The sequence below is a fragment of the Aphelocoma coerulescens genome, chromosome 4 (assembly GCF_041296385.1).
Source record: "Aphelocoma coerulescens isolate FSJ_1873_10779 chromosome 4, UR_Acoe_1.0, whole genome shotgun sequence".
Classification (NCBI taxonomy): Eukaryota; Metazoa; Chordata; class Aves; order Passeriformes; family Corvidae; genus Aphelocoma; species Aphelocoma coerulescens.
Genome location: NC_091017.1, coordinates 71,499,550 through 71,523,875, shown reverse-complemented (window position 1 = coordinate 71,523,875; position 24,326 = coordinate 71,499,550). Strand labels below are relative to the sequence as shown.

General features: G+C 46.7%; 1 protein-coding gene across 4 annotated transcripts in view; it reads left to right on the top strand.

Annotated features, from left to right (window-relative positions):
- Positions 1-8,455: 8,455 nt before the first annotated feature.
- The window catches only part of FGFR3 (fibroblast growth factor receptor 3), a 55,475-nt gene continuing 39,604 nt past the window's right edge, over positions 8,456-24,326 (top strand). For all 4 annotated transcript variants that reach the window (XM_069014633.1, XM_069014632.1, XM_069014631.1 and 1 more), the window contains exons 1-2: positions 8,456-8,552; positions 8,738-8,969. In XM_069014633.1, the coding sequence (XP_068870734.1) occupies positions 8,789-8,969 (181 nt within the window). In that variant the 5' untranslated portion in view covers positions 8,456-8,552; positions 8,738-8,788. The remainder of the gene's footprint in view (positions 8,553-8,737; positions 8,970-24,326) is intronic.

Genomic DNA, 24,326 nt, shown 5'->3' with positions numbered 1-24,326 from the left:
TGATGAATTCAGGGTGGATAAAATCAAGCGTCTCCAGTATTTACAAAACTATTTTGGCAAAGAAGTGACTGAAAATTTTTCACACAGCCTTCAAGAAAAAATGATAACTTTTCTCTAGTGTCCTTGTCTTTCTTATTACCCCGTGAGCCAGTCAGATGGCTGGAAGCAAATAGTGGTTTTAATTTTCTTTGCAGACAGAGTGCTCTCTGGCTCTCAGGTTAACTTTAGCACTGTCAGCTGCAGAAAGGAATATATTTTCAAAGTTCAGATAATTTGATTTTGGTATCCTTTTTACGTGTGCAGGTATCCCTTGTTACGAGCTGCACAGCTGTCTGCAGAGAAATCAGCCTGACAGTGATTATCCCCCTTCCACTCTGTAGTAAGATACAAACTATTACAAATATTTTTATATTTCTATGATTCAAGGCATCAACAGCCGCAGAGAAAATATGCCCTTTTCAACCAAGTTCCTACTTGTGTTCTCAATTGAAAGAGTAGTTAATATATTCCTGGCAATATACAACCCTTTTGTCTTACCATGGCAAATGATTAATACTATGCCTAAAATTTGGAGAAGGACACAAATTTGCTGTCACAATCAAGTGGCTTGCATGAGCCAGAGTGGATACTGCAGCCACCTCCTAGCTGTTGTTTCTGAAGTGCCCAGCTTTGTGCACTTTTCCTCACAGAAAATGAGGATTTGTCTCCAGCACTAGGCTACAGAGATTCCTAGGATCTGCACTGTTTTGCTGCTGCCTCCCATGAGCCCACCATGAGCAATTAAGAAACAATTTCTGGGTAAACTACATTAAGCCTTTTGGAAATAATTGCTATTATTCTGATTCATTTAAAGTCTTTTCTCCCCTCACTGCAACAAGCTCAGAAACTGGTGATTAAGAGGGGTAACTGGATTTTGTCCATTAATATTAGTTCCCAGTTACAGCTGTTGTTACACTCCACATAGGGACATCACTAAACAATTGAAAATCTCTAAATAATATTTGCCTTCAGCTTTGCAGAAAATGTCTGTCCCACCTAACTAGAAAGCCCCCAGACTCCAGACACTATATAGAGACTGAAGCAGACAGTTCACATAAATATATGGCAAAACCCATCCTATTTAGTTACAGAAGAATAAGTAGATAGCAGTTTTCAATCAGTTTCACTGCAGTTTGTGGGTCTTCAGGGTGCACAGATTTCTGAATGGTCTACAAAACTTCACAAGAAAAATAAGCCTATTGCCAGTAGGCTTCAATTTAACTGTCTGAGGGGCTGAAGCTCTGCTGGTAAGAGATGTGAATGTCTGCAATGAAACAGATTGAAAACCACTGACTGAAAACCAGTGGCTACTCTGGCTGGTTTTTGGGTGTTTTGTTTTTTTTTTTTAAGGAGGACTGGTGCTATGGTGTAGAAATGCTTTCAGAAGGATCTATTTACCTTTCACTAGTACTGAAAACATATTTGAGTGGAGTTTGAAATGAAATTGTGGTCTTTTGGATTTAATGATGATGCACAAATGGGAAATGGTGCTGTATGAAATGAAGGCCACATATCCTGACCTTCAGCAAGGCTCTAGTTCTGAGAAGTGAAACCTTAAGGGACCATGGGACTCCTGCCTTGGACCACATCTGGCACTTCCAGCCAGTGCCCATGGACTCAGTGGAGTCCTGTTTCTCTTTACACCACAGGGAAGCCTTTAAGCTCCTCCATCATCAGAAAGCAACAGTGAAGGCTTCTTAAAATGGGTGAAAAATAACCCCCCTTCATCAGCTGAGCATCTAGGATCCCTCTGCTATCAGCAGAGAGAAACAAGCATCATTAGAAGAAACGTAAGTTCAAAAAGTCAGGTTTTAGAGGCATGTTGTTCTTATTGACCATAGCTCAGATCCATCAGGTTCCTAATTCAGGTGTTAGCTAACTTTACTTGAATTTATGTGAGTTTTTCAGCCTACATGAGCAACAGAGTGTTGCAGAGAGAGGAGATGCTCAGAGAGGGAGGGAAGTTTTTAGAGTCATACAGTTAATGGCAAATCTGGGGGTAAACCTTGGGTCTTCTCCATACATAAAAACCTTTGACCCATCGGTGAATCTTTTACAAGGTGCTCAAGATCAGCAGTACCTGGCATCCAGAGTTTCCAAATGCTTATTAATGATTCATCTGATCCATTGACCTAAAGCAAAATTAGCTGTGAAAAGCATGGCAAATCCATGCAGGCCTTGCAGGGCTGGTACATTTGTCCCCCAGCAATTTTCTGGTCATGTTTTAAATGACTCAGGGCTTCCTTTCAGAACAGAGAGAGCCAATGTGTTAAAAGTATATGCAAAATAATTGGGGCAAAGGGCAATAGAGGATGGAGCCATCACCATGTTCTGGAAAAATGTAACATGAGCAATTTTTTCATATGAAAGGATAATAAGGAAGAGAATTTCTATCACAGGAAGAGCTCCCAGCATTGAGTTCACTTCTCTTTTAAGAAGTCTACAGAATATTTGTCCAGTTTAGGAAGAAAGTGCTCTCATTTATTAAAAACATTCATTTGCCCATCTCCCCCAGTGCCACCAAGACCACCACCTGCCCCTGCCCATGGCAGCATCCCAGCTCCTCTAGAAAGATTGTTTGAACATTGCAAACTGCACTACAACCCAAGCAATCAATTCCCTCCCTATGAAAGAGGCTGCTAGAGCATCTCAGTGTTCCTGGAATGTTTGGAAATACTTGTCAAAACATGACTCTGGTTTCACTGTTAGTTCTATTAACATTCAAACATTTCCCTTGTTGATTAAAGGCACTGGCTCCATGAAATGTCCTAAAGTCAATGCCTACCTGCCTCCTATCCAATTTCTTATGTAACTGCTGCTTTCCACACCGCAAATGTTTTTCCCTTAATGGTGAATGAAATGATTTATGCCACAATTACTACGCAGAGGCCTTTCGAGGCTGACAGAGGCCAAACCTCCATGACCACAGGTTGCACTCTTCATCATGTTTGATCTGGACATCCAGCATGCTGCACGAGGGGAATCACATTTCTGCAAAAGCACAAGATCCCTAAGGTAGTTATCACTTTATTGTGACAGAGTTGGACATGGTCCCACAAGCCAAGCTGCAGACCTGGAGTTGGTATTTGGGAAGGCATTTCACCTTCCCGGGCTTTGGAATGACTGAGTGTACCACAGGGATAATAACACTTAACTATCCCCTACAGAATTATCTCTGTTTGTAAAGACCCTCAATTGCTTTTCCACTGCAGAGCTGCTGGACATGCACACCAAATCTGGAATACATCTGTCTGTTGCTTCTTATTTCAAAGGCCAGTAAAAGCCGTAGAGTCACCCAATTCTTTAATACATCCTGTATATTTACTATGCTGATACATGTCTGATCCACCCACCCTATCTCTGCAGCAGAATATACCCAGAGCAGAGCTTACACTGTGCTCTTTGGAAAAATAAAACTACCACGGGAATTGCAAGAAGATTGCCATACAAATCAGGCTCTAGATGTGGCAGGGCTGGTGTCAGACACAGCACTGTGTCAGCACTGGCTTGAGGGAGCATACAGCCTATATTAAAGCAGAATTAAGCATGACTGAACTGTCCTGATATTCGAGCTTCCTCCCAAATAAGACAATGTTCCACTGAGAAAGAGCTTGCTTAAAGTCATAGCAATAATGACTAATACTGACTAAAATTTTGCTGTCCCTAACAGATGAAAGACCTGAACTTGTATTTATTTTAGGATGTGGCTGCTTGTTCTGAAAATTCCCATGACACTCGCTACTAATTCCTTTCCCTACCTTGGAGTGGGGCAGAGCAGGGGAAAAGCCCTTGGAGAGAGTAAGGATGTGGCCACTGAGCAATATAGTGGGGTCAGGACTGGGGGAAGAGCCCAATGTGTGAGAGCTCCAAAGGGTCGCAGAAAAGGAAGTTTCTGTAACCCCTGCTGCAGGTGAGCAGTCAGGGTGGATGGGCAGCAGCAGACAGCTGGTGCCCTTTGGTGGTCTCTGGCCACATCCAGGACTTCAAGGACAGCTGTTGGACTCCCAGAAGCTCATCTTGGCAGTGTGTGATTTCTCCTTACAGGCAGCGGTCTGCACAGGCTGGTCGGGGATTAAACAGGCTGTGGCTTCATTTCAAATGCCCCTCAAAGTGAGGTGCCCTGCTACCCACAAGTGCAACCCTGCTGCACACACATTTGCCTGAAATACCCTACGTGGCCATGGCATGAAGAGGTCTGGCAGGCAGAAGTGATCTCTGTCTTTTCCTCTCCAGGCTCCAGAGTGTTGCCTTGGTTTCCTCCAAGGACAGGGAACACCCAGCCCGCGGGGACGGTCAGTGACACCTCTGAGAGCCACTTGTGACCCTGGTGCAGTGCCCTGGCTGAACACACAGCTGCTGTGCTGAGTCAGCATTATTTCAAGGTCTGATTTTTAATCCTTGCTTCTCACACCCTCCACCGGCTTACTCCGGGTTTTTGGTTTTTTTTTTCCTCCCCACTTTCTCCAATCGCCTGCTTTGCTCTCCAGGCTGACAAATTATTTTACCTCTGCCAGCACCTCCCCATATGCAGCTCTTGCAGAAGAGATCCAGCGTGCCTCTCCAGTTCACTTGTTCCTTCTTATTTCACTTCAAATAAAACCACTCACCCCTTGGAGAGCCCTCTATTCCTCATCTTTTCCATGCACTTAGTGGGAAACAAATCCAACAGGATAAGATGGTGTTGCAACCAGCTTGCAGAGGGTGCAGGCACAGAGAGATCCTTCACAAGGTGCTCGCAGTGTTTACCCTGACAATCATTTGGATCCTTAATCTTAGCAACAATGACTTTTGAGCTTGAAATTCAATAAACCAGCCTGGAACTGCAGTCCTTAGGGCTGGCTAGCTAATAAAAAGAGGTTTAGCCATTCCAATGCACCTTATTGATATAAATGGGTAGTGACATGAGCTCTGGAAAATGTACCCCAGTGCTGGCATCCACTGATGCTATTTAACCCTTTAATGCTAAGGGTGGACAGCTTGGGCTTCTACTCATGCACACTGATACTGATCTCTGAACCAATATTTCAATTCAGTTTCATGTGAGCGTGTAGCATTCAGCTGGGCTGAAGGAACAGCTCACTACAGCATTGTGGGGCCACAAAACTCAGTTTGGCTCACAAGTCAGCTAACAAGACCCAGTTTTGACAAGAAATATTTGGCAATGTTTATTGTGTGTACCTAACCTGATATGACTCAGCAGCTCATGTGCCCAAGTCTCTGATCAAACTTGCCAGCATATTAAAATTTGAATTAAAGTTTCACCTACTTCATTGCCCTGCTCCAACTCAGTAGTGACTCAGAAATTGCTTTCTGCTGGCCAAGGAAGCAACTCCTGCAAGTATTGGATGTATGGCTACACTGGTTCCTAGCGTAATTTTTGCAAGATCCTTGTTGAGCCCAGCGCTGGTGCCTGAGCCTGCTGCCTGGCATGCTACATCTGACAGCTCAGATGTGCAGGGGAGAGCTTTGCACAGTGCATGACAGGGATTGCAGGGCAAGGGAAGTGATCACACACTTTCTGACAGCAATGTCACCAAGGGTGACTTATTGGCATGAATAAAACCCCTCTCCCTTCATACCTCTCCAGAGCCTCAGTCTCAAGGGCTTTGGGACAAGCATCTGACAGCCTGTCCCATCCCCATCTCCTGGACAGAGAGGCAGAAGGGACTGCTTAAAGCATTCACACCTGGAACCAATTTTGCTCCAGTTTTTTTGACAGCAGCCTTCATTTTACTTAATTTGAGACTATCAACAGGTTGCACTTTCATAGAGAGAGATTAGCAGCCTCCCTCTAAGGCAGGGCTTTGGAAAGGCATGAAGGGAGGGAGGGGGTTTAGCTATGCCAATGCCCCAAGGGCCTGCAAGGCTCCCCAAAAATCGACCTAGGACAGCCAGCCTCAGTGGCTGAGCCCCCAGTGGGGTCTGAGCAGATGGAGGTGTATGACAGTGACAGGCCACTCACTCAGAAAAGGGCAGGCTCTCACCATCCCTGAGCTGCTGAAAGGGGGTTGATTTTCATCACAGACAGCTTTGGATATTAAGGGGATAAACAAATAAAAAGTTCTGGGAAGGGAATTCTTATAAAGGGTGCAAGGAGAACAAACATGTTGGCAGAGGAAGTAACCCTGCATGAAGGGGGGTGCATGCTCCTAGCTTGAGGGGAAAGAAAAACTTTGAGGCTGATATATGGCATATGGCATAACAGTGCTGAAATAAATGCAACTGTGTTGTGCAGGCTTTACTAGTCTATGTACATGGATTTTTTTTTTTTTTTTATAGTAAGAAAGTGGCTGAGACACAGTCCAGAGCTGCAGTTTTTGCTGCACACCACTACATCCCGGGCTCTCTTACGGTGGTCACCACAGTGACAAAGCAGCATCAAAAAATCTGTACTTAATCGGGTCTGTGCTCCTCAACCCCATATGAGTATTCTGTATGGTTAATAAGTGGGAAACCTAAAAATATCCTGCTCTAGGGAAAACTGCAAACCTTGAAGTCCTTCATATAGAACTATCTCAATACCCATTTGATTTCCTGTTGTAAAGGGCTTCCAAATGTTATAAGCTTTTGGTTTTTCTCCAAATGAAAACCAGTTCAAAACCATTAAAGGGCTGAGCTGACTTGATCCAAGGTGCAGACCTTTACATCTACCAGCAACCTTAAAACTCCCTGGGTTTGGATCAGCCGTTTCCATCCTGTTCCTCCAGGAGCAGCATGAGAGTGTTTGCCTTCACCTGACACAAAAGAACAATCACTGTAGCACTTTTAAAACTCAGCCACAGTGTGAAAAACGACACTGAATTCTCATGGATGTTTTTATTTTATCCGCAGGCTTAGGAAAGCTCCAGTCCTCCTTTGCTGTTCTCCTCTTCAAAAATGGGGGTCATAATAGTAACAATACCAACACTTAGTAGCAGTAGAAACAATAATGCTACAACAACGATCTTACCCTGGTGTCTTTACTTGAGAGCAGAATTCGGCCCTGCTTTCGCAATTTTGTCTTCAAAATAATGACGCCAACAACTCCTTGTGCAGTGTTATAATTATGCTGCTGTTGCTGTTTTAATTTTTAGTGATTTTCTGGCACCTCCAGCACAGCAGTTATGAGAGCAAACATCGTGCAGCTTGACTTGCTGCCAAGCTTTCTCTGTGACGGAGAAATAAGCACATTTTATTTATATGTCTGCTTTTCCCCCCATTGTTTTCATTTAAACCGACGGTGTCACTGGCGAGGGTCTCCGCTGACATGTAGGATTTCCTCGCCGCAGCCCTGTCTCAATGCTTCCCCACACAATGCCACAGTATTGAGATGTCAGAGTCTCTGTGCCTGATAAAGGTGTCAAGACAGATCCCGGCTGCAGCGACAACAGCGCGAACTCCGAGCCCTCCACGGCGGCCAGGAGCGATCCCCGCTCTTTGCCCCCGCTGCAAGCCAAACCTCCGCACTGCCCGGCTTTTCCTCTGACGCAAAAAGCCTCCCCTCGATTCTTATGCAGGTTGGGATTTTTGGGCCCCTTCTGCAGAGCATTTTCAGCTCTGATAGTATTTGTGTCTATTTTCAGCGAATGAGCTGCTATGTCAAGTGGGATTAAAGCAGAGCTGTGACTTCTCTGTATGAGGCAGCTCAGCTCGCTGTCAGCAGTAACTGATGCATGTCACTTCAGCAACTCGGCCGTGTCAGGGGTCTCTGAGATGACCACAATACCCCAAACCATAACTATGATAGTGACTAGATCACTGTAATCATAACTGTAAATGCGACTAGATCCATTTAGCCAGACTTTATTAAAACAGCTAGTCCAGTTGGCAGCAGCAAACACGGAGAGTCTCGTGGAGTCTGTGATTATTCCCATCATTGTACCACAGCGATTATGGGTGTGGGGAGTGAGGTCAGGGTGCTCGAAGCGGGTGTCTTCACTTCGGGGCACAGAATGGCAGCCATGCAGGGGGAACGGGTGCGTGGGCCATTTGCTGTTCAAGTCCCAGGCTGAGCCGAAGTGCTGCACGTACAGAGCTGTCCCCAACCCACGGATCCCCCTTCCGCCCCTTCCCGCCGCCTCTCTCCAGAAAACGCGCTGTTCCAGGGCCGGGAGAAGGGGACACGCGGGTGAGCGCCGCGGCGCACGGTGCCGCTCAGGATCCACCATGGGAGCACCGCGCCAACTTTAATCTCACGTCTGTGGGAAGCGGGTGCCGCTCCACCCCGAGGGCTTGGCGGGCGCAGCCCCGCGCGGCACCAGCCGCCCCCCCGCGCAGCCCCGGGGCCGGGCGCGGAGCGGCGCGGGGCGGGCGCGGCCCCCCGCGGCGGTGGCGGCGGCGGGGCGGGGCGGGGCGGGCGGTCCGGCCCGGCGGGCGGGGACATCGCGGCCGCCCCACTCCGCGCCCGCTGAGCGCCGAGCAGACGCAGGAGCGCCGCGGCGGCGGGCGGGCGGCAGCGGCGGCTCCTGCGGGCGCTCGCTCCCTCCCTCCCTCCCTCGATGCGCGGTGCGCGGCCGGCCGCGGGGCTTGCGCAGGTAGGCGCCCCGCCGCCGCTTGGCGCACGGCTTCGCGCGGCCCCCTGCACTTTTTTACTGCTCCCACCACTTTTTTCCGCCTTTTTACTATTATTTTTCCTGTTCCCCCTCCGTGTGGGCACCAGGGGCGGGGGGTTTTCTCGTCCTCCTCCCCGCGCTGAGCGCCTCTCTCCCTCTCTCGGCAGCGCGGCGGCGGAGCGGAGCGGTGAGCGGCGGCAGCATGCGGCGGCCGGGGGATGTCTGAGGCGGGCGGTGCGGCGGCGGCCGCGCTGCCCCGGCGCCGCTCCGGAGGCATGCGGGCGGCCTGGGGCTCCGTCTGGTGCCTGTGCCTGGCGGCGGCCGTCGGCGGGATGCCGGCGGCGCGGCGAGGCGGCGGCAAGGCAGCGGCGGCGGCGAGGAGCGGCGGGCAGCCGGCAGGTAAGGGCTGCGCGACCGCGCACACACGTGCTCTGCGGGGACGGCTCCGGCCCGGCCGGGTTCTGCGGTGCGAGTCCCCGTCCCTGAGCGAGCGGATGGATGGAGACCGCCAGAGGCGGCTGTGGAGCGGGAGTTAAGAACGCGGGGCCGCGGCGGTTCCACCTCGCCGTGGCTTGGGGTAGTCTCGGAGGCGCCCAGGAGGGACAAAGTGCTTTTAAGAGGATCCCTGTCTGCTAGGCGCTCTCTCCCAGCACGGCAGTGCATGGAGCACCCTGTGGGTAACAGCAGTTGGGAAGGAAAGATGCTTCCGTGCGCGTGTAGCGGCGCATCTTCGGCGCACATCGGAAATGCTCTGACTGCGTGCGTTCGGGAAAAAGTAAAGAAAGGTCGCTTATATCCGCATCTTGGGAGCAAAAGTTGAGTTGCGACAGCTCCGGGTAGGCACACGCTGGGTTGCAGCTGAATAAGCGGCTGTGCTTAGAAGGGAACTGCGTTTCGGGAGAGCCGGTGACGATCTCCCCTGGAGTGGCAGCACTGCAGTTGCAAGTGAAAAAAAGTTAACACGTCGGACAAAAGCTGGGCTTTGCTTTCTTTCTTCTTCTTTCCAAGTAATATACGGCGGGTTTGAAACATCGTGTCTTTGTGATCCGCCTCAGCTGCTACCTGAGTCCCTGTTTATTTTTCAAAGCTTTTTAATGGAAGGGAGCCCCCTCGCAGCCCCCCGTCCTCGGGTTTGCATGTACCCGGCAGAAAGTTTCCATTGTTCAGGAAAGGGTTTGAAGCCTGTTTGCCAAAAAAGTGACAGGGGAATAAATGGACTTCGTGGAGGTTGGGGGGTGGGGGCATTACTTTCATATCCCTTTTGGTTAAAGCTATAAATCACACCAGGGGTTGGGTTTGTTTTCAAGAAAGTCCTAATAAAACACCAGATTCTTAGTGTAACTCGTTTAGCTCATTTTTCACAGCCAAAAGAATTGATTTATGGGGCAACATCGCAGGGACTTGGTCAGAGCAGATGAGGTCGGTGTGCGGAAGGCAGGGCAGCCTGTGCTGGCCACAGGGGTGAGAGTGACAGAAGCGAAGTGTCCCCAGTTCTCTCTGGCTTAGCCTGAAGTACATATTGGTGCTGTCACTTCAGGCAGTTGACCTCATGAGGGTGAGGAACAACCCCGGTGGCTGCCTCAATGGTCCCTGGGCTTCCACCCTCACCTTCAGCCCATAGCTGGGGTTGATGATGTGTTGAAGTGCTGCTAAACCCTTCCTGTGCTCTAAGGTACTTTTGCAAGTTAAAGCTTTGGGACGCTGTTGGAATCGTAGCAAGTGGCTTACTCAGAGGTCACACGGAGGGAAACGTCCCTCCAGTGATGACTGTGAAGTGAGAGATGGGTTGGGATTTCCAGGGAGTTCCGTGGAAATCCTCAGGACAGGCTCTCTTACCTCTCGGTCAGCTTTCTCCAAAGCAAAGGTGTCACTGTCAACCCCCACTGCCCTCCCTGGAAGTGGGATTCCTCCCTGAACCAGGAGGATTCCCGTCAACCCCAACCCCTAGTGATGTCTCCAGGAGTTTCCCCATCACTGTGAGCTGTTGAAAGCTCTTGGGGACGGGGACTGTGAGGGGGGAGAGAGCTTTTCAGTGCCAGTGGCCGTCCCACCATCATCCACGTGCGTGGGGAAGCATGAAGCCGGTGCTGCTTCCCCAGCTCTGTGCCAAAGCCAGCGGCTCTGTGGCCGTGAGGACACCCGCTGCCTGTCCGACCTGGGGGGGAAAAGGTTGTGTAAAAGAAACTGTAAAGAATATAAACCTTCAGAGCCAAGTAAAAACACATTTTACTTTTTCAGTCTTTTTGAATTGAATGGTAAAAAGCAAATTCTTTCTCCTAGTCAAATGGGCCATGGGGTATTGGCTCATTACTGAGGGTTGTTGTTCGCTGGGCTTTGCATTTACAGTCTAAGGCCTTATTTTCCATAAAGGGGCTTGGAAGGATTTTTCCCCAGTGATCTAATTCTCCACACGGGGCTGTGAAGGCTATAACAGCTACTGCTTTGTGCCTATACTCAGCTACATAAAACACACATTGAAGGGAGGCATTCTCGAGGTATGTGTATGTTTGCTAATATGAATACTGGCTATTAGCGGAGGTGGAGGGGGTGCAGGTTTTAACATCTCCGCAGGGAGGTGTTCGGCTGTTGGCAGGAAGGAGGCAGATGGCGGGGCTGTTGCTGAATAGAAGCTAAACTAAAAACACCAGGGGCCTCATCTGGGCTGAGTTTCTCTTCTCTCCAGTTCTCGGGGCTGCTGCAGGAAGAACAATGTCAAATTTCCCCCCTCCCTCTTTTTTTTTTTTTTTTTTTTTTATGAATGAAAGTAGAGAGGCGAGGCAGGATTGAATGTGTATGTCATTCAGGGGCTATGACAGAGATGATTAGGGAGGTCAGTGAACTCCTTTGCAGCCTTGAGCATGCGGTCACTCTATTCAGCAGCCACAGAATAGACATCAATATAAAAAAGCCCGTCCAATTTGCATTAGTATTCAGATAAAGATATTACTTCGTACGATTTGTGAATGTCAAGTAACGCTGGCTGTTTTCTTAAGAGAGCAGCCCGACTGAAACATCAGCATTTCACTTTTAAAAACTTCAGATAACCGTCCTGTCTCCTGTAGCTGGCTTGTGTGTGTGTTTGCATATGGTATATGTGAAAAAGGCAATTTCTGGGCTCTTTAGGATTCGTGTTGCACTAGTTAGCTACTGAGGCTGTCTGAGTGCATTGAAAGAGTTGTATAGAGAGCTGCTAATGTTTGATCAGGTTTGTGCAGGAAGGGGAGGGGAGAGCTCTCCCAGTCTGTCAGGAGCAAGAAAACCAAAGTTTCCTTGTGCAAGGAATGAAATTGTCACCCAGAGTTAATACTGCACAGGCAGTTTTTTAGCCAGAAGAACAGAACAAGCACCGTTTTGGGGTTTTGCCTAAGTTTAATGGGAGGCATGTACTAATTCCTGTGACTTTTTTGCTTGGAAAGAAGTGGTGATGTGCCGGCTGAGGTGTTTTTTGTGCAGCTGATGGAAACTGGGCTCCTGTAGCCTTTCAGCATGAGCTCAGCGAGGGGTCCAAGGTGTAGGCTACGCAGATCTGTGTCACTCTGCTTTGTGTATCTGAGCGTTTCAAAGTTCATCCTGAAGTTATAGGGGTATTGAAGCGAGTGCCAAATGGCACTGGCTGTTCCTGGAGCTGGCCTTGGGGTTTATGCGTTCAAACCCTCTGCAAAGAGTCTCTCATATATTGATGGTCTTGCTACACCAGAAACGTTTTAGATACAGTGGGCAGCCACGATTGATAGTTCTGACATTAAAAATTGATCCATTTGTTCTCATGAACAGCAGCAGCTAAAGAGCTAATTAAGTCTTTAATGTTGAGACTAGCATATTTTACTATATGCAGTAAAATAAGAGGACACAAGTAAATGATGATGAAATATGGCTTCTTGAAAAAAAAAAATCTGTCTCTTACCTACCAAATAGTGAACTAGAAAGTCTGTGTCAGGGCAGAGATGGACTCAATGTATTCAATAGTGGCTGTATAACATGAAGTCTTCTATGCATACTGACAAGGGTCACTCCAATTAAATCTGAGGATTTTTTCTTTTAATTAAGACTTTATTAGCAACTGCTGAGTAGGGAATGTGATGAAAGTAAATCTGAAAATTGTGTAGCAACGTGTTGATCTGCTAATTAAATCATGCAATTAAAGTAAGCCACTCTGACTGGCACGTTAACTTTTACAACTCCCTCTAAAAAAATCCTCAGTGGTGTTTGGGAGAGTGTGCCTCTCCTGAAGCCTGACTGAACATGGGTTTTGAAATTAGGTGAACACTAAAGAACTCTTGATTATGGCATTCCCACTGTATCCGGACCATTTCCATCCAGTGGGACACAGTCTGCTGCCTGGACAAAGCTGAAATTTTTCATAAAGCTGAAGGAGGGTTCCAACCTCCCCCTTCTATCAGGCTGAAAACCAAAATTTTTTTCTTTTAAAATATTGTCAATAACAGCAAACTTTGACATCCACCTACATGCTTACAAAGCTGTCCGTTCTGAATACTTACTCTGTACATCTGCTCTTCACTTAGAGATCCTAAAAGACAGGGAATCAGCCTGGTTTCTGAGCAATTAATAAAATTTTCAGTTTATAAAAGTGTTGGATCAAGGTGTTTCTGACTGCATCTATCATTGGCATACAGTGCTGTGGCTGAAGGCATTTGCTGAACCTTAATTTTAGCTAAGTTTAGGGCATGGCCTGCTGGTGGCTTTTTCTGGCTGGTCATTGAAGTGTGTGGGATACAGTGCAGGAGCCTGAGTATGAGCCATCAGGCTTCATGGACAAGTGGCTGTGTTGTCATAGTTTAGATTTTGGCAATTTTTACTATATATAAGGTAGACCCATCAGGAATATAACAAATTCAGATATTTCTACTGAAAATAGAGTTGAAATTCCCTTCCCAGTTTTTCCCAGCTTGGCTGAACCTGATGTACAGATAAACAACGAATCTGGTTATTTTTATTCTGTTTCCCTGTTAGAATAGATTTCTGTCTTCTCTCTCATGTGCTGCATGTTCATAACTTTTCATATGTCCTGGGAGTTTGTCTGACTGAATACTTGTTTCTTCCTTTTTTTCTGACCCTTAAAAAACACTCCAACCTTGAAATTGCCTGCTGACTCCAAGCCATTCAATAGAGTGGTTTGATGTAGCTGTTTCAGGGTTTGCCATTTCATCTCTTTTAACAGTGATCAGTGATAAACTTGATTCTACATGTACCAGACTGTATGCCAGAGACTGGTAGAAGTTTGCCTTCCATTGGGGTTTTTTTCAGCAAATGGGACTCTGGTTCAGCACAGCCACTCATGGTATGTGGCAGCAGGCAGCCCAGACTGCAGGAGGAGTAAATCTGAAAGCACCTCTATGGAAATGCCAGGCTAAAACCATGTCTGAAGGTGCATACAATGCCGAAAGCACCTTAAAATACCTTGTTACACCCTGAATTTTTTTCCTTGACCTCCTACATAGCTTATCAGTTTAGTGGTTTCCCCTCTTTTGGCTGTTTATCTGGTGATCTTGTTAAAAAAATACTTTTTCTGTGAAGTAAAGCTGACTTCCCCAGTGTCCCCTTTCTCATACACTCACAGCTTGGGTTGCCAAGTGCCATAGATATGATTTAAAGCTCTATATGTGTGAAGAAGGGCTTTTATTCCTGCAGTGAATGCTATATTCCTGGTGTGCTTACCCCTAAAGTATCTGCTCCTTGGCTTGAATGACCAGGAAGTTTCTGTAGTATCAAAAGCAAACAAGAACTGTGAGATATGGGCTGAGTAAAACCTTTAGTAAACTTAGTAGTTCAAATGTGAAAGGTAATCAGATGTAAACCTGCCCTATTATTCTGATAGGCTATCAGGCGTGTTGCATTCAGGTGCATAGGAACTAACCAGGAGGTAGTTAAATCAATTTTATTTTTTTTTTTGTGCAGTGACAGTCAGGTTACTCAATGTAGCAAAGCTATTTTTGAAGAATAGCAGCACAGTTAAGTAAGAAAACATTTATCCAGTAACTGCTTCAGTTTCAGATGTATTCATCTAAAAAAGGGGCAGTATTGATTGCAGAGGTGGAGGTAGTTCTGGTGTGCTGGCTTTGCTGTCTGAAATCCAGAGAGCAAGGCAAGATAACGAGTTGTTTAAATAAAAAGGTTATATTAAAACTTGGAAGTAGATATCTTTATCATGCAGAACTGTATGCAAAACAATTGCCATGTGCTTACACGTTTAGCATCTGTGAGATTTTGGGGCTGTGCCATTTCTGCAGGTTGTGAGGGGTTAAAAGAATTAATGACTCAAGTGAGAAGGGTTCCAAGTTTTCGGGTGAGGAAAGGACGCAGCCCAGGATCGCTCTCTGGGAGCAGGCACAGCTCCACAGGCTGCCGAAGGCTCTTGGCCTGGGAACATCACAGCCCCAGGACCTCAGCACTGGTGTTCATACCAGGACACCCAGGGGCTGTACTCTGAGCTACTAAACTACCTGCCAGTGTCACGCTGACACATGGCAGCGTGTTGGTTTGGTTTTTTTCCCCCTCATTTCCTTTTCACCCAAGGAGCCAAGCTATCAGGAAGTGCCTTAACTGAGTATGAGGCTTTTAGGGAAAGACAGTAACGGGCAATGATAGTGCACCATGGCAAGCCAGAAACCTCCAGAGGTGGCTTCCCAACTGCTGCTGTTTCATAATTGATGAAAGTGTTTGCGAGTTTATCTTCATTTAAAACTTTTGCTCTGGAAAGTGAAGTGTTTTGTAGTTGTGCCTTGATTGCAGTGACCTACCTTGCGCTGTTCACAAGGAATCTCACTAAATTATTGCAGCTGATGTGGTTAAATCAGAAAAGTTTTAGAGACCAGTGCTGGGTTATAAAGATTGAACTAGTATCCAGAAGTAATGGATTTTAAGCATTTTGGAGTTGACATGGGATGAGCTGGGTGTAGGGAAGACAGCAAAATAGCTGGGTATTGCTTAGGGGCCAAACCTTGTGGTGGTGATGTGGTGCGTTGGTGGGTTCTCACTGATGCTGAGAGGGAGGAGTGATGTAAGGTAAAAGGCAGGAAGGGGAGCACTTGACTGTCAGGGAGCTCCAAGGAGGGTGATGAGGACAAGAGCATCTCTGAGGGTCCTCTCCCAAGAGGCAGGCAGCACCTGGCTCTGTGAAAATGGGGTGGAGGCATGGTCCTTGTAGCAGGACCGTGTCCCAGGAGCCATCTGGTCCCCTGTGTTGTTGCTGGTGGCTCTGCAGAGGGGATTTACTGGGGGTTTTGCTGTGGTGTGTGGCAGAGGTCATGTGAAGCCCTGGAGGTGTTTCTGTTCCACGGGGTACCGAAGGGTAACTGGCATCACCCTGAACTGACAGCTCATCCCCTCTTGCTCACTCCCCCTGGGGGAGGTAAAATACACATCTGTGAAGGCTTTTCTTTGGAGTAAAAAGGAGCTACGGGAGATGTCTCTGGATCCAAATGATGAGGCCAGCCTTTCTCAACCTTCTGCTTTCCCTGTCAGAAAACTGAAAAGATCCCAAGAATTGGATTTTTAATTTTATTTTGATGCTTGACAGAGCTTGTAAAGATCCTTCATAGCAAATTTGGCTCCCAGTTCGGAGGGTCATTGCTTTCTTTAGGGGTTTTGCCATTCTCTGCTGCTTGTAGTCCTTTAAAAATAATAATGAGGTCCTGATCTTGTGCCTATTGAATCCTAGGCAAAAAAAAAGCCCCCATTGATTTCCAAGAGAGCAGGCTGAAGCCCTTCACAGATTGTGGTGGGAGCAGCTATTTAGCATAAGCAAAGATTGTTTGGGAAGTTTTCTAATGACCCAAACATTTTAACAAGCAGAGGAAACTCTGGTGAGTAAAATGGCTCCCAGTTTGAGGGTGGGGATCCCTGGAACTGGCGTTCAGTGACCTCCCATTCCTCTCTAACAGGCTGTAACACAGACCTTCCCTTCCCATCTTGCTTTTTGGAACTCCGGCATTGATGGGAGCCCGTGGCAGCATCACAACCCAGACGCGAGCACCAGAGGCGGCGGTGACAGCCTCCGCCCGCCTCCCCCGTGCCTCTGCAGAGAGTCCTGCATGGAGCTGAGCTGCCGTGCTGGCCACTGTCCCCTCGTGCCCCATCCTCGCTGCCATTGTATCAGTGTCGCCGGCATCAGCCCCAGCGCCACGAGCTGCAAGCGGCACAATGCGCCGGCAAAGTGTTCGTAATCCCCGCGGGGTTTGCTGGTGAGCCTGAGCCCTGGGACGCTGCACCGGACAGGAGCCCGTGGAGGAGCTTTCCTGGCACTTCCTGGGCAGACAGAGCACAAGAAAAAGTTTTCCTGTAGGATTTAGGGTTTTTTGGGTTTTTTTTTTTTTATAACCCTGCTTTCATGGGCGAGACTCAAGTACAAACAATTGCCTCCCAGCAAAATATTTCAGCAGCTTGTGCGGAGACTGTAGGGCCTGATCGAACTGGTGATTTCATTTTTGTTTAAAATTTTTTTAACTTCTCTCTGTACATTCACCCGGGAAAGCATTTTGTTTCTAGCTGGTAGCAGGATCTGTGTAAGATGAGCCAAGATGTGCCTTGGGAGACGGAGGTGTCGCAGCTAAAAGTGAAGAGGAGAAACCAATTGCGGTGAGAAGGTTAAGGAGTTCTGAGTGTGCCCTGACAATTCGCATGTTCAAGTGAAGATAAATCCTCCATGAGCCTGTCTTTAATTAAAAGAATGATTGGAATTAGGCATAGTACCATCTCTCCTGATCAGTATCATGAGTATCTGCGTGAATAAAGCATTTCTGAGGAGGGAGAAAAACACCAGATTTTAATCTTCCTTTGGTAGCCGATATGTCTGCCTTTTGCAAGGGCATATTTCTCCCTGTCTTGGAGTACCCAGGCTTGTTGACAGTAAACAACTGTCACTTGGCAGTTTATGAAAGAAGAATGTTTAAGAAAACATGTCCAGTTTAAATAGTTATGTTAATAGGCTGGGGATTCATGCAGAAGTGAGGGGATCTGGTAAATGGAGGTACATAAATTAGCTGGTATTTAGACCATGGAATCATGAATGGTTTGGGTTGGACGGGACCTTAAATATCACCTTGTTCCAACCTCCAGTATTCACTGTGTAAGAAAAGAGCTGAATGCAGTTGGGGGGAAAAATTAAAAATACTTTTCATTTTTACAGTCAGTGTGTTATGCATGAATTCACAACTTTCTGTGAACGCATTATTTTTTTTTCCAAAGAAAATTCAGAAAGCCTCTTTCTTCCAGCTTGTGGTGGGTTGGGCCCTGGGAGGCCCCTGGGTGGGACAAGCTGCAGGGCTGGGAACCCAGTGCTCCCACTGAGTGGCCTGAATGCTGCTCCATGCTCCACAGGCAGCATTTGGACCTTGCAGCTGCCCTGCAGTGTCCTCAGCCTTTGCCTCGCAGGGACGATCGCAAGAGGAGGCTGCAAGGAAACTTTGCCTCCTGATTTGTGAATTGATTAATTACAGAAAGGAAGAGGTGGGGTGGGGAGTGGGGGCAAAGTAAGAAACAGCAGATGGTGTCCTCTCTGCATCCCTGCCCAAAGTTGCTACAAATCCATCACCCACCTTCTTTGAGTTAAACACTGGGGATGTAGTGAGTGATGAGCGAGCGCAAAGCGTTTGTTCCAGCTCAGCCCAAAGTCATCAGTGTCAAAATGTGATGAGTGGGGGCCTGGTGTCAGGCACTTAAAATCTGTAATCAGGCATAAAAAATATGTTTCAGTCTTTCCAGGCTCCTGGTTCACCCAGCTGAGGAAGAAGAGTGTAAGTGGCTACGGGCATTAGCCTTGAAGATACTGGGTAAAACCGTTCTCCTGCACCCCTAGCTGCCAACCTGGGATATCATATAAATACAGTAAATACTGTGGAGTTTAAATACAGAATACTGTGTTACAGATACTTTCCTTCAGCCTGGAGTATCTCAGAGAGGGGCATCTTGACAGCAGCACCTTCTCTTGTCCTTGTTCCAGTCAGGGCAGAGAGCTGGAGGAGCAAATGGGAGCCCCCAGAGTTTTGACAAAAGGGTCACACTCCGTTTTCTTTTGCCTAGTGGTTCAATTAGTATTTGCCATCATTTGAACTCGGAGGCAAAGGAAACCCAAATACAAAGTCTCCTACCACAGAAATGCTTTGCAATCTGCCCAGTCAAAAAGGAAAATAACTCCTGGAAAGTGTCAATGTCGTTGTACTGGGGCTCCAACCTGTGAATTATTTAGTGAAGGGATGAGATTTCTGGCTCTATTTTAAGTGTAGGCATGCTGGCATCTTGGGATTTGAGGAGGTAGTGGGCTTCTGCGTCACAAAAGTCTTAATGAAGGGGAGGGAAGCACAGAGGTGGCAGAGGGGTTCTCCTTTGCCCTGTCCCCCTCAATGCAGGCACAAAAAGGGGCAGGTTTGTACCCACCACTGTGGTCTCAGTGGTGGGTCCCTGCCTGGGTCTGGTGACTCCGTGCAATGCAAACCCTTCTTGTGAGGAGTCCTCTGCGCTCTCCAAACAAGATCGTCTTGTGGGTGGAATGTGTTAGTTCTGGCAAAAAAAGGTCCTGAAACCTCCTCAGGTGCTTTCAAAATACATGTAAATGTTTGAAGTGAGGTTTTCTCCCCCTCTGTCCCCTCCCCCCAGTGCATAGCAAATGAAGTGCAGACAAGATGTGCAGTCTTTGCAGGAGTAACTTCACCCCATGCTTGAGCCCAGCTGTTTTGGTCATGAGAAGGAGGAGTTGGAGGGGTGACTCAGGGCAGGCAAGAGGAAAAGATGACCCTGGATTAGCCACCCACCCCTGGACAGGGAGTGGAGGGGGCAGAATGCTGTATGCAGCTCTTGCTCCATTTATGGGTTATACAGCAAGGGAGGTTGTCCAACTTCATGTCTTCACCAGTAGTGCAGGGTGGTGGTTCATCTGACCCAAGAGAGCATGGCAGGAGCTTAGCTTTGGTGCATGACTTTCAGACAAATACAGCCCTTTGGTGGCTGCTGAGCTCAGTTTTTATGATCTATGTGTTCCACCTGCCAGAGAGAAGTGGCTGTTTTTCTCCTCCCTTGGTTTGCCTGCTGCACTGATCATCCTTGCCATCACAACGGCATCCATCTAATTCTTAGATGATTTGCACAGAGAATTTATAAGTGTTTCTGGTGGGGAAGGGAAAGGAAGAGCGGGGAAAATCAGAGTCTGAAGAATGGGGAAGGTATCCCAAAGTGCCCATGAAAGATCTCTGGTTCATGCAGGTGGGACCAGCCGCATCCTCTTGTAGGAAGGTGGAAATAGCCCTCTGCAGAGGGTCTGCATTTCCTTACAGCAGTGCTAAAATATCTTTGCATAGAGTTATCTACCCTGCTTCTGGCATTTCTGGATCCTAACGTAGTGCAGGTTGTAGAAGATGATTATTTGGAGGCACTGCTAGAAGGCAGTGGGAGCTGAGACACGCATGACTTCCTTGAACTCTCTCTTAATTTGTTAAGTGGAGTCCAAACCCCGCTGTAATAGATACGGTTACAGGAGACCATTAAAAGGTCCCTCCTGGTGAACCTGATGCCCTGGTGCTGCTGCTGGAAATGATAAACCCCTGCATTCAGGTTGCATGGTATGCGCTGCCCTGTGTGTGTGCGCGTATGCATGGAAGCCGGTAAGTCCTGCTAATTTAGGGATTGTTTTCCAAGTCTGTTTCCTATAACCCCGTAGACTTAATACAAATAAAGAACTGACTAAGTTTCCTGTGAGAAGCGCAGAACAAATGCTAAGCGTGGGATTTGAATGCAGAAAGGTGAAAACACAAATGTATACAGAAACAGCAAGTCAAACAAGCTGAAAAAATATTGTAAGGTTGATTTAACAGAGCAGTGAACTCAAAGCTGTCTAATCCCTTTAGCAGCCTTCTTTAAAGAGGAGAAATAAAAGAATTTTTGATATTACTTTTCTTTGCCATCTCTCACAACTCTTTCTAATAATGCTGAAGGATAAGACTTGAGTTTAGCACAAGGACAAAGTGTTGCACCATTAGTTAGAGGTATTTTTTAAATGACAAAATCTTCGTTTGTCATTTGCGACATTAAAGTGGATCAGGCTTCCTGAAAGGAGATTACTGTTAAATTTCTCCGACTGGGGTACCTGGCACCTAAATCTCGCTTGAGACTCTGAAATAACAAGCTTGGTTTTGAAAGATGCTGAGCCAGGTCAGGCTCTGCATTTAAATCGCTTAAGCGCTCTCAAAATCTGGCTATTCATTTTGATGCATAGATATGGATTTCTGGGCTTAATCACCAACCTTTGCATTTCAAATGTTTGACCTTTGTTTTCTTTACTAAGTATGCAGACAGAACGGCCCCCCAAATTATTATTATTTTTCCCTTTTACACAGTTGAAAATGGCCATCAGAGAAGACTTGAAGTTCTGCATCTTATTACTGAGAAATAGGGGTCTTTGAAAAATAGCATTTTATGTTACTCAGGGGAAACTTGCAAAAAGGGGAATATTTTCTTGTTTTCATTCACATGAACATGATCCATCATATATCTAAAACCCACAATCAGTTGGAAAAAACCCACCCAAACTACCCTAAACCTTTGCCCTCTCTTAATCCCTGTACAAGAGGGGTTTTTTTTTAAGATGTGCTTTTCTCCCCCCTGAAATAAAGGCAATTGATAGGCTCATAAACAAATACCAAACATTAAGTCCTAATCTCCATATAGAGGAGCCTGACCCTTTTTATGGAGAGAGAGAGTAGAGGGAGGAAACAGGCCAGGAGTTTGAGGTTTAATGCTTATTAAAGTTTTAGTGGGTGGGAAAATGCAATCAATAAATTTTGTTTAATGCCTCAAAACTGGTGTTGGTTTTCACTAGCTACACTGGAGAGTAGTTTTCATTTTGAAACTAGGACACTCGTAGTTGGAATGACAATTAATGTGGAGTGAATATGGTCCCAGTTGGAAGCCGATTTTTTGAATAACACGAGAACTCCCCCCACCTCCCCGCCTTGGCTCCGAAGTGGGGTAGCTTCCGTTTTTAATTAGCAAACCCAGCAAAATTTAGCTCATTGTGTCTTTCTGCTTCTTTGGCCTAGTGGATAGCTTGGATTTCTCCATCTTGCTGTCTTGAGGCTCTTCTCTTTATTTTTTTTTCTTCAGTTTTGGTGCGGGAAGGAAAGGGGGGCTTCAGGATACTTAGGATTAAAGTCATTGTTTGGGGATATTTGCAGCCAGCTGCCTGCATTAAATGAAGATTAGAGGAGTGCACATTAAAAGTGCAAGGGAAATGCAGAGGACCTGGGATTTGGGAGCTGCATAGCTGTGAATCGAAGGGGAAAGTTTGGGGCTTTATGGCAATTTTTTTCTGATGCCATGTGATCTTAAAGCCCACTTCAGAAAGCATCACAAGTACCAGAAAAGCATCACAACTAGCTTCCAGGGCAAAGCTGGCTTGGGAATTGTAAAGGGAACAGGCGCATTTGCATTCCTTAAAAAGTTCCTCTGAGGTAAACCTAAACTTCTGGGCCTGGTGAACTTCTGTATTTCTTAAAAATTCATCTGCAAGAGCACTTGAGAGGTGGTGAAGTTTTGATAGAACTGACCAAGTAGCTGAAAGCCCACTCTGGAGGTCAAAACTCCAGCAGTAATGAATTTTTGGAGGCTTTTTCAGAAGGAAATGGAGGTATAGAGAAAGAGCCCAGGAAAAAATAACTCCAAAGAATCGTTCAGCAGCATGTGCTTATTCTTTTAAGTAATTATAAGAAAGTTTAAAAATATTTCCAAAGATACAGCTGCTCTCCTTTTCCTACACTTTGTGGAGCAGTCATTTGTGTAAGCTGTGTCCTTGTAGCAAACTTTGCTAATTGCTTGGGGCATGTCACCTACAAAACCCCTCCAGGTAACCTGGTCCAGCGAAGTAGGAGGGATGCTGTGATGCACTGATGCTGAAGAGCACGGGTTTGCTCAGGGCCTCCACAGTTCAGCAGGACCAAGTTCTGCTCCAATGGAGTCTGAGGCAAGTTTTGCCCAATCTGCTGGGATGCTAGGAAGCCTCGTTCTGTGCCTCAGTTTACATAGCTGCTGCCACGGGCTTTGAAAGGGCTGATGGTAGTTGCTTGCTTGCTGAAATGATGAGGGTTTTTTGGACTTCCTCAGGCATGCAGGGCAGGAATGTAAAACATCAGCCGCTTTGTGGTGGGATCTGTCTGTCAGCATCAAGCTGAGATGCCCCTGCTGTGCTGAGCAAAAGCTGAGGCCAAGTTGGCCACGTTCTTCAGAGGCAGCAAGAAGCAGACACCAAGAGGATGACAACACAGTCTCTTGTGCTCCCCCAGAGATCAGCCCCATGAGTGTCCCATCTCTCTGCCTTGAGCAGGGAGTGGTCTGGGTTGACCACGTTTGGCCACTGCGGTTGAGTGAGGTTGTCTGTGTGACCTGTGGGCAAGCAGCTCCAAGGATGTGCCAGGCTGAGACTGATGTCATCCCCACCGTGAGCATGGGCTGCTGAGAACTGATGCAGCTCATTGCTGCCCTCCTTGAGGAAAGCACAAAGACTCTGGCACCTGGGAGAGCAGGAGCCATCTGCATGGGCATCCTTGAGCAGGAGCCAGGAGCTCTCACAGCCTGGGGACCTCAGCATGCCCATGCTGCTCCCTGTTTTTGGGGACCATTGATGAAGTGGAGACATTTCAATATCAGTTCTTTTATTTCTGTAAAAAAAAAATCTAATGCAGAACTCTGAGCTAACTAGATACATATGAGTGGTGGTTGCTTCCCTGTTTTCAGTGGGGAACCAACTGTTTGATTGTACAATCTGGCCAGATTTTAAGGAAAACTCCCCATCACTGCCTGTTGCTTTAAGCCAGTGAGCCCCAGCTGAGGGCTGTCCTTGGGACCAGTTCTGGGCTCTCAGCAGCAACCAAAGCTTTGTGCCTCTTGGAGGGGTTTACATTCCCATCATTTTAGGTGTAGCCAGGAGACCCCTTTGATTTGTTCCCTGGTGGGTGTTTTTTTCCTCCTCAGGACTTCCAAGTGTCAGAGGGAAACCCTCCTGGCCAAAGTGTTTTTGTAACTATTTTAGCTTTGTGATAGTTTATTTCTTTAAACTATCTGTGCCTGAATTGGGTGATCTAAGAAAACAGTCCATTAAAAGGAGGATACTGTAGAGTCCTGATGAATCCTGTTTTCTACTTGGCCGATGGAACAGAAAGCTAATTGCCAGTAGTAAATCCATTCAAAGGAGGGCTGGAGGGAGGGAGAAAAGCTAATATTCCTCCTTGAATGCCGTTTAATCTCTGAAACCTTTCATGCAGATGTAAATTAGGATTTGCACAACAGAGTCAACAGTTGCTCCGTAGATAAGGCAGATTTGCAACATCTGCTTTTTCCATTCTGGAAGCTCTTCCAAAGTCACTGTTGGGGATAGCCAAACTAAACAGTAGAGTTTTTAAAATTCTTTTCCATAATCTCTTGTTTATAAAGAAAGCTGCATATGACAGAATTAAACCTGGTTATTGTTCTGCTAATTCTGTAGGAAAAAAGTTTGCTTTTCTCCTAAAACCGATCTGAGAAAACCCCCACGGGGTGGTAATACAGTGCAGTTACTTGTTAATGTCTTTGGAAGAAATGTTGCCTGGTAACAATTGCATAGGGCACTGCAGTGGTAATACAGTATAAACAGTCTACTTCGCATTATTATTATTAGAAAAGCTGTTTTAAGCTGTTCCAGGAGAACTGCCTCCTCCCAAGCAAACACTTTCAATATAGGAAAGATAAAGTGGTACCTTTGGGTGACCTGGTCTAGGG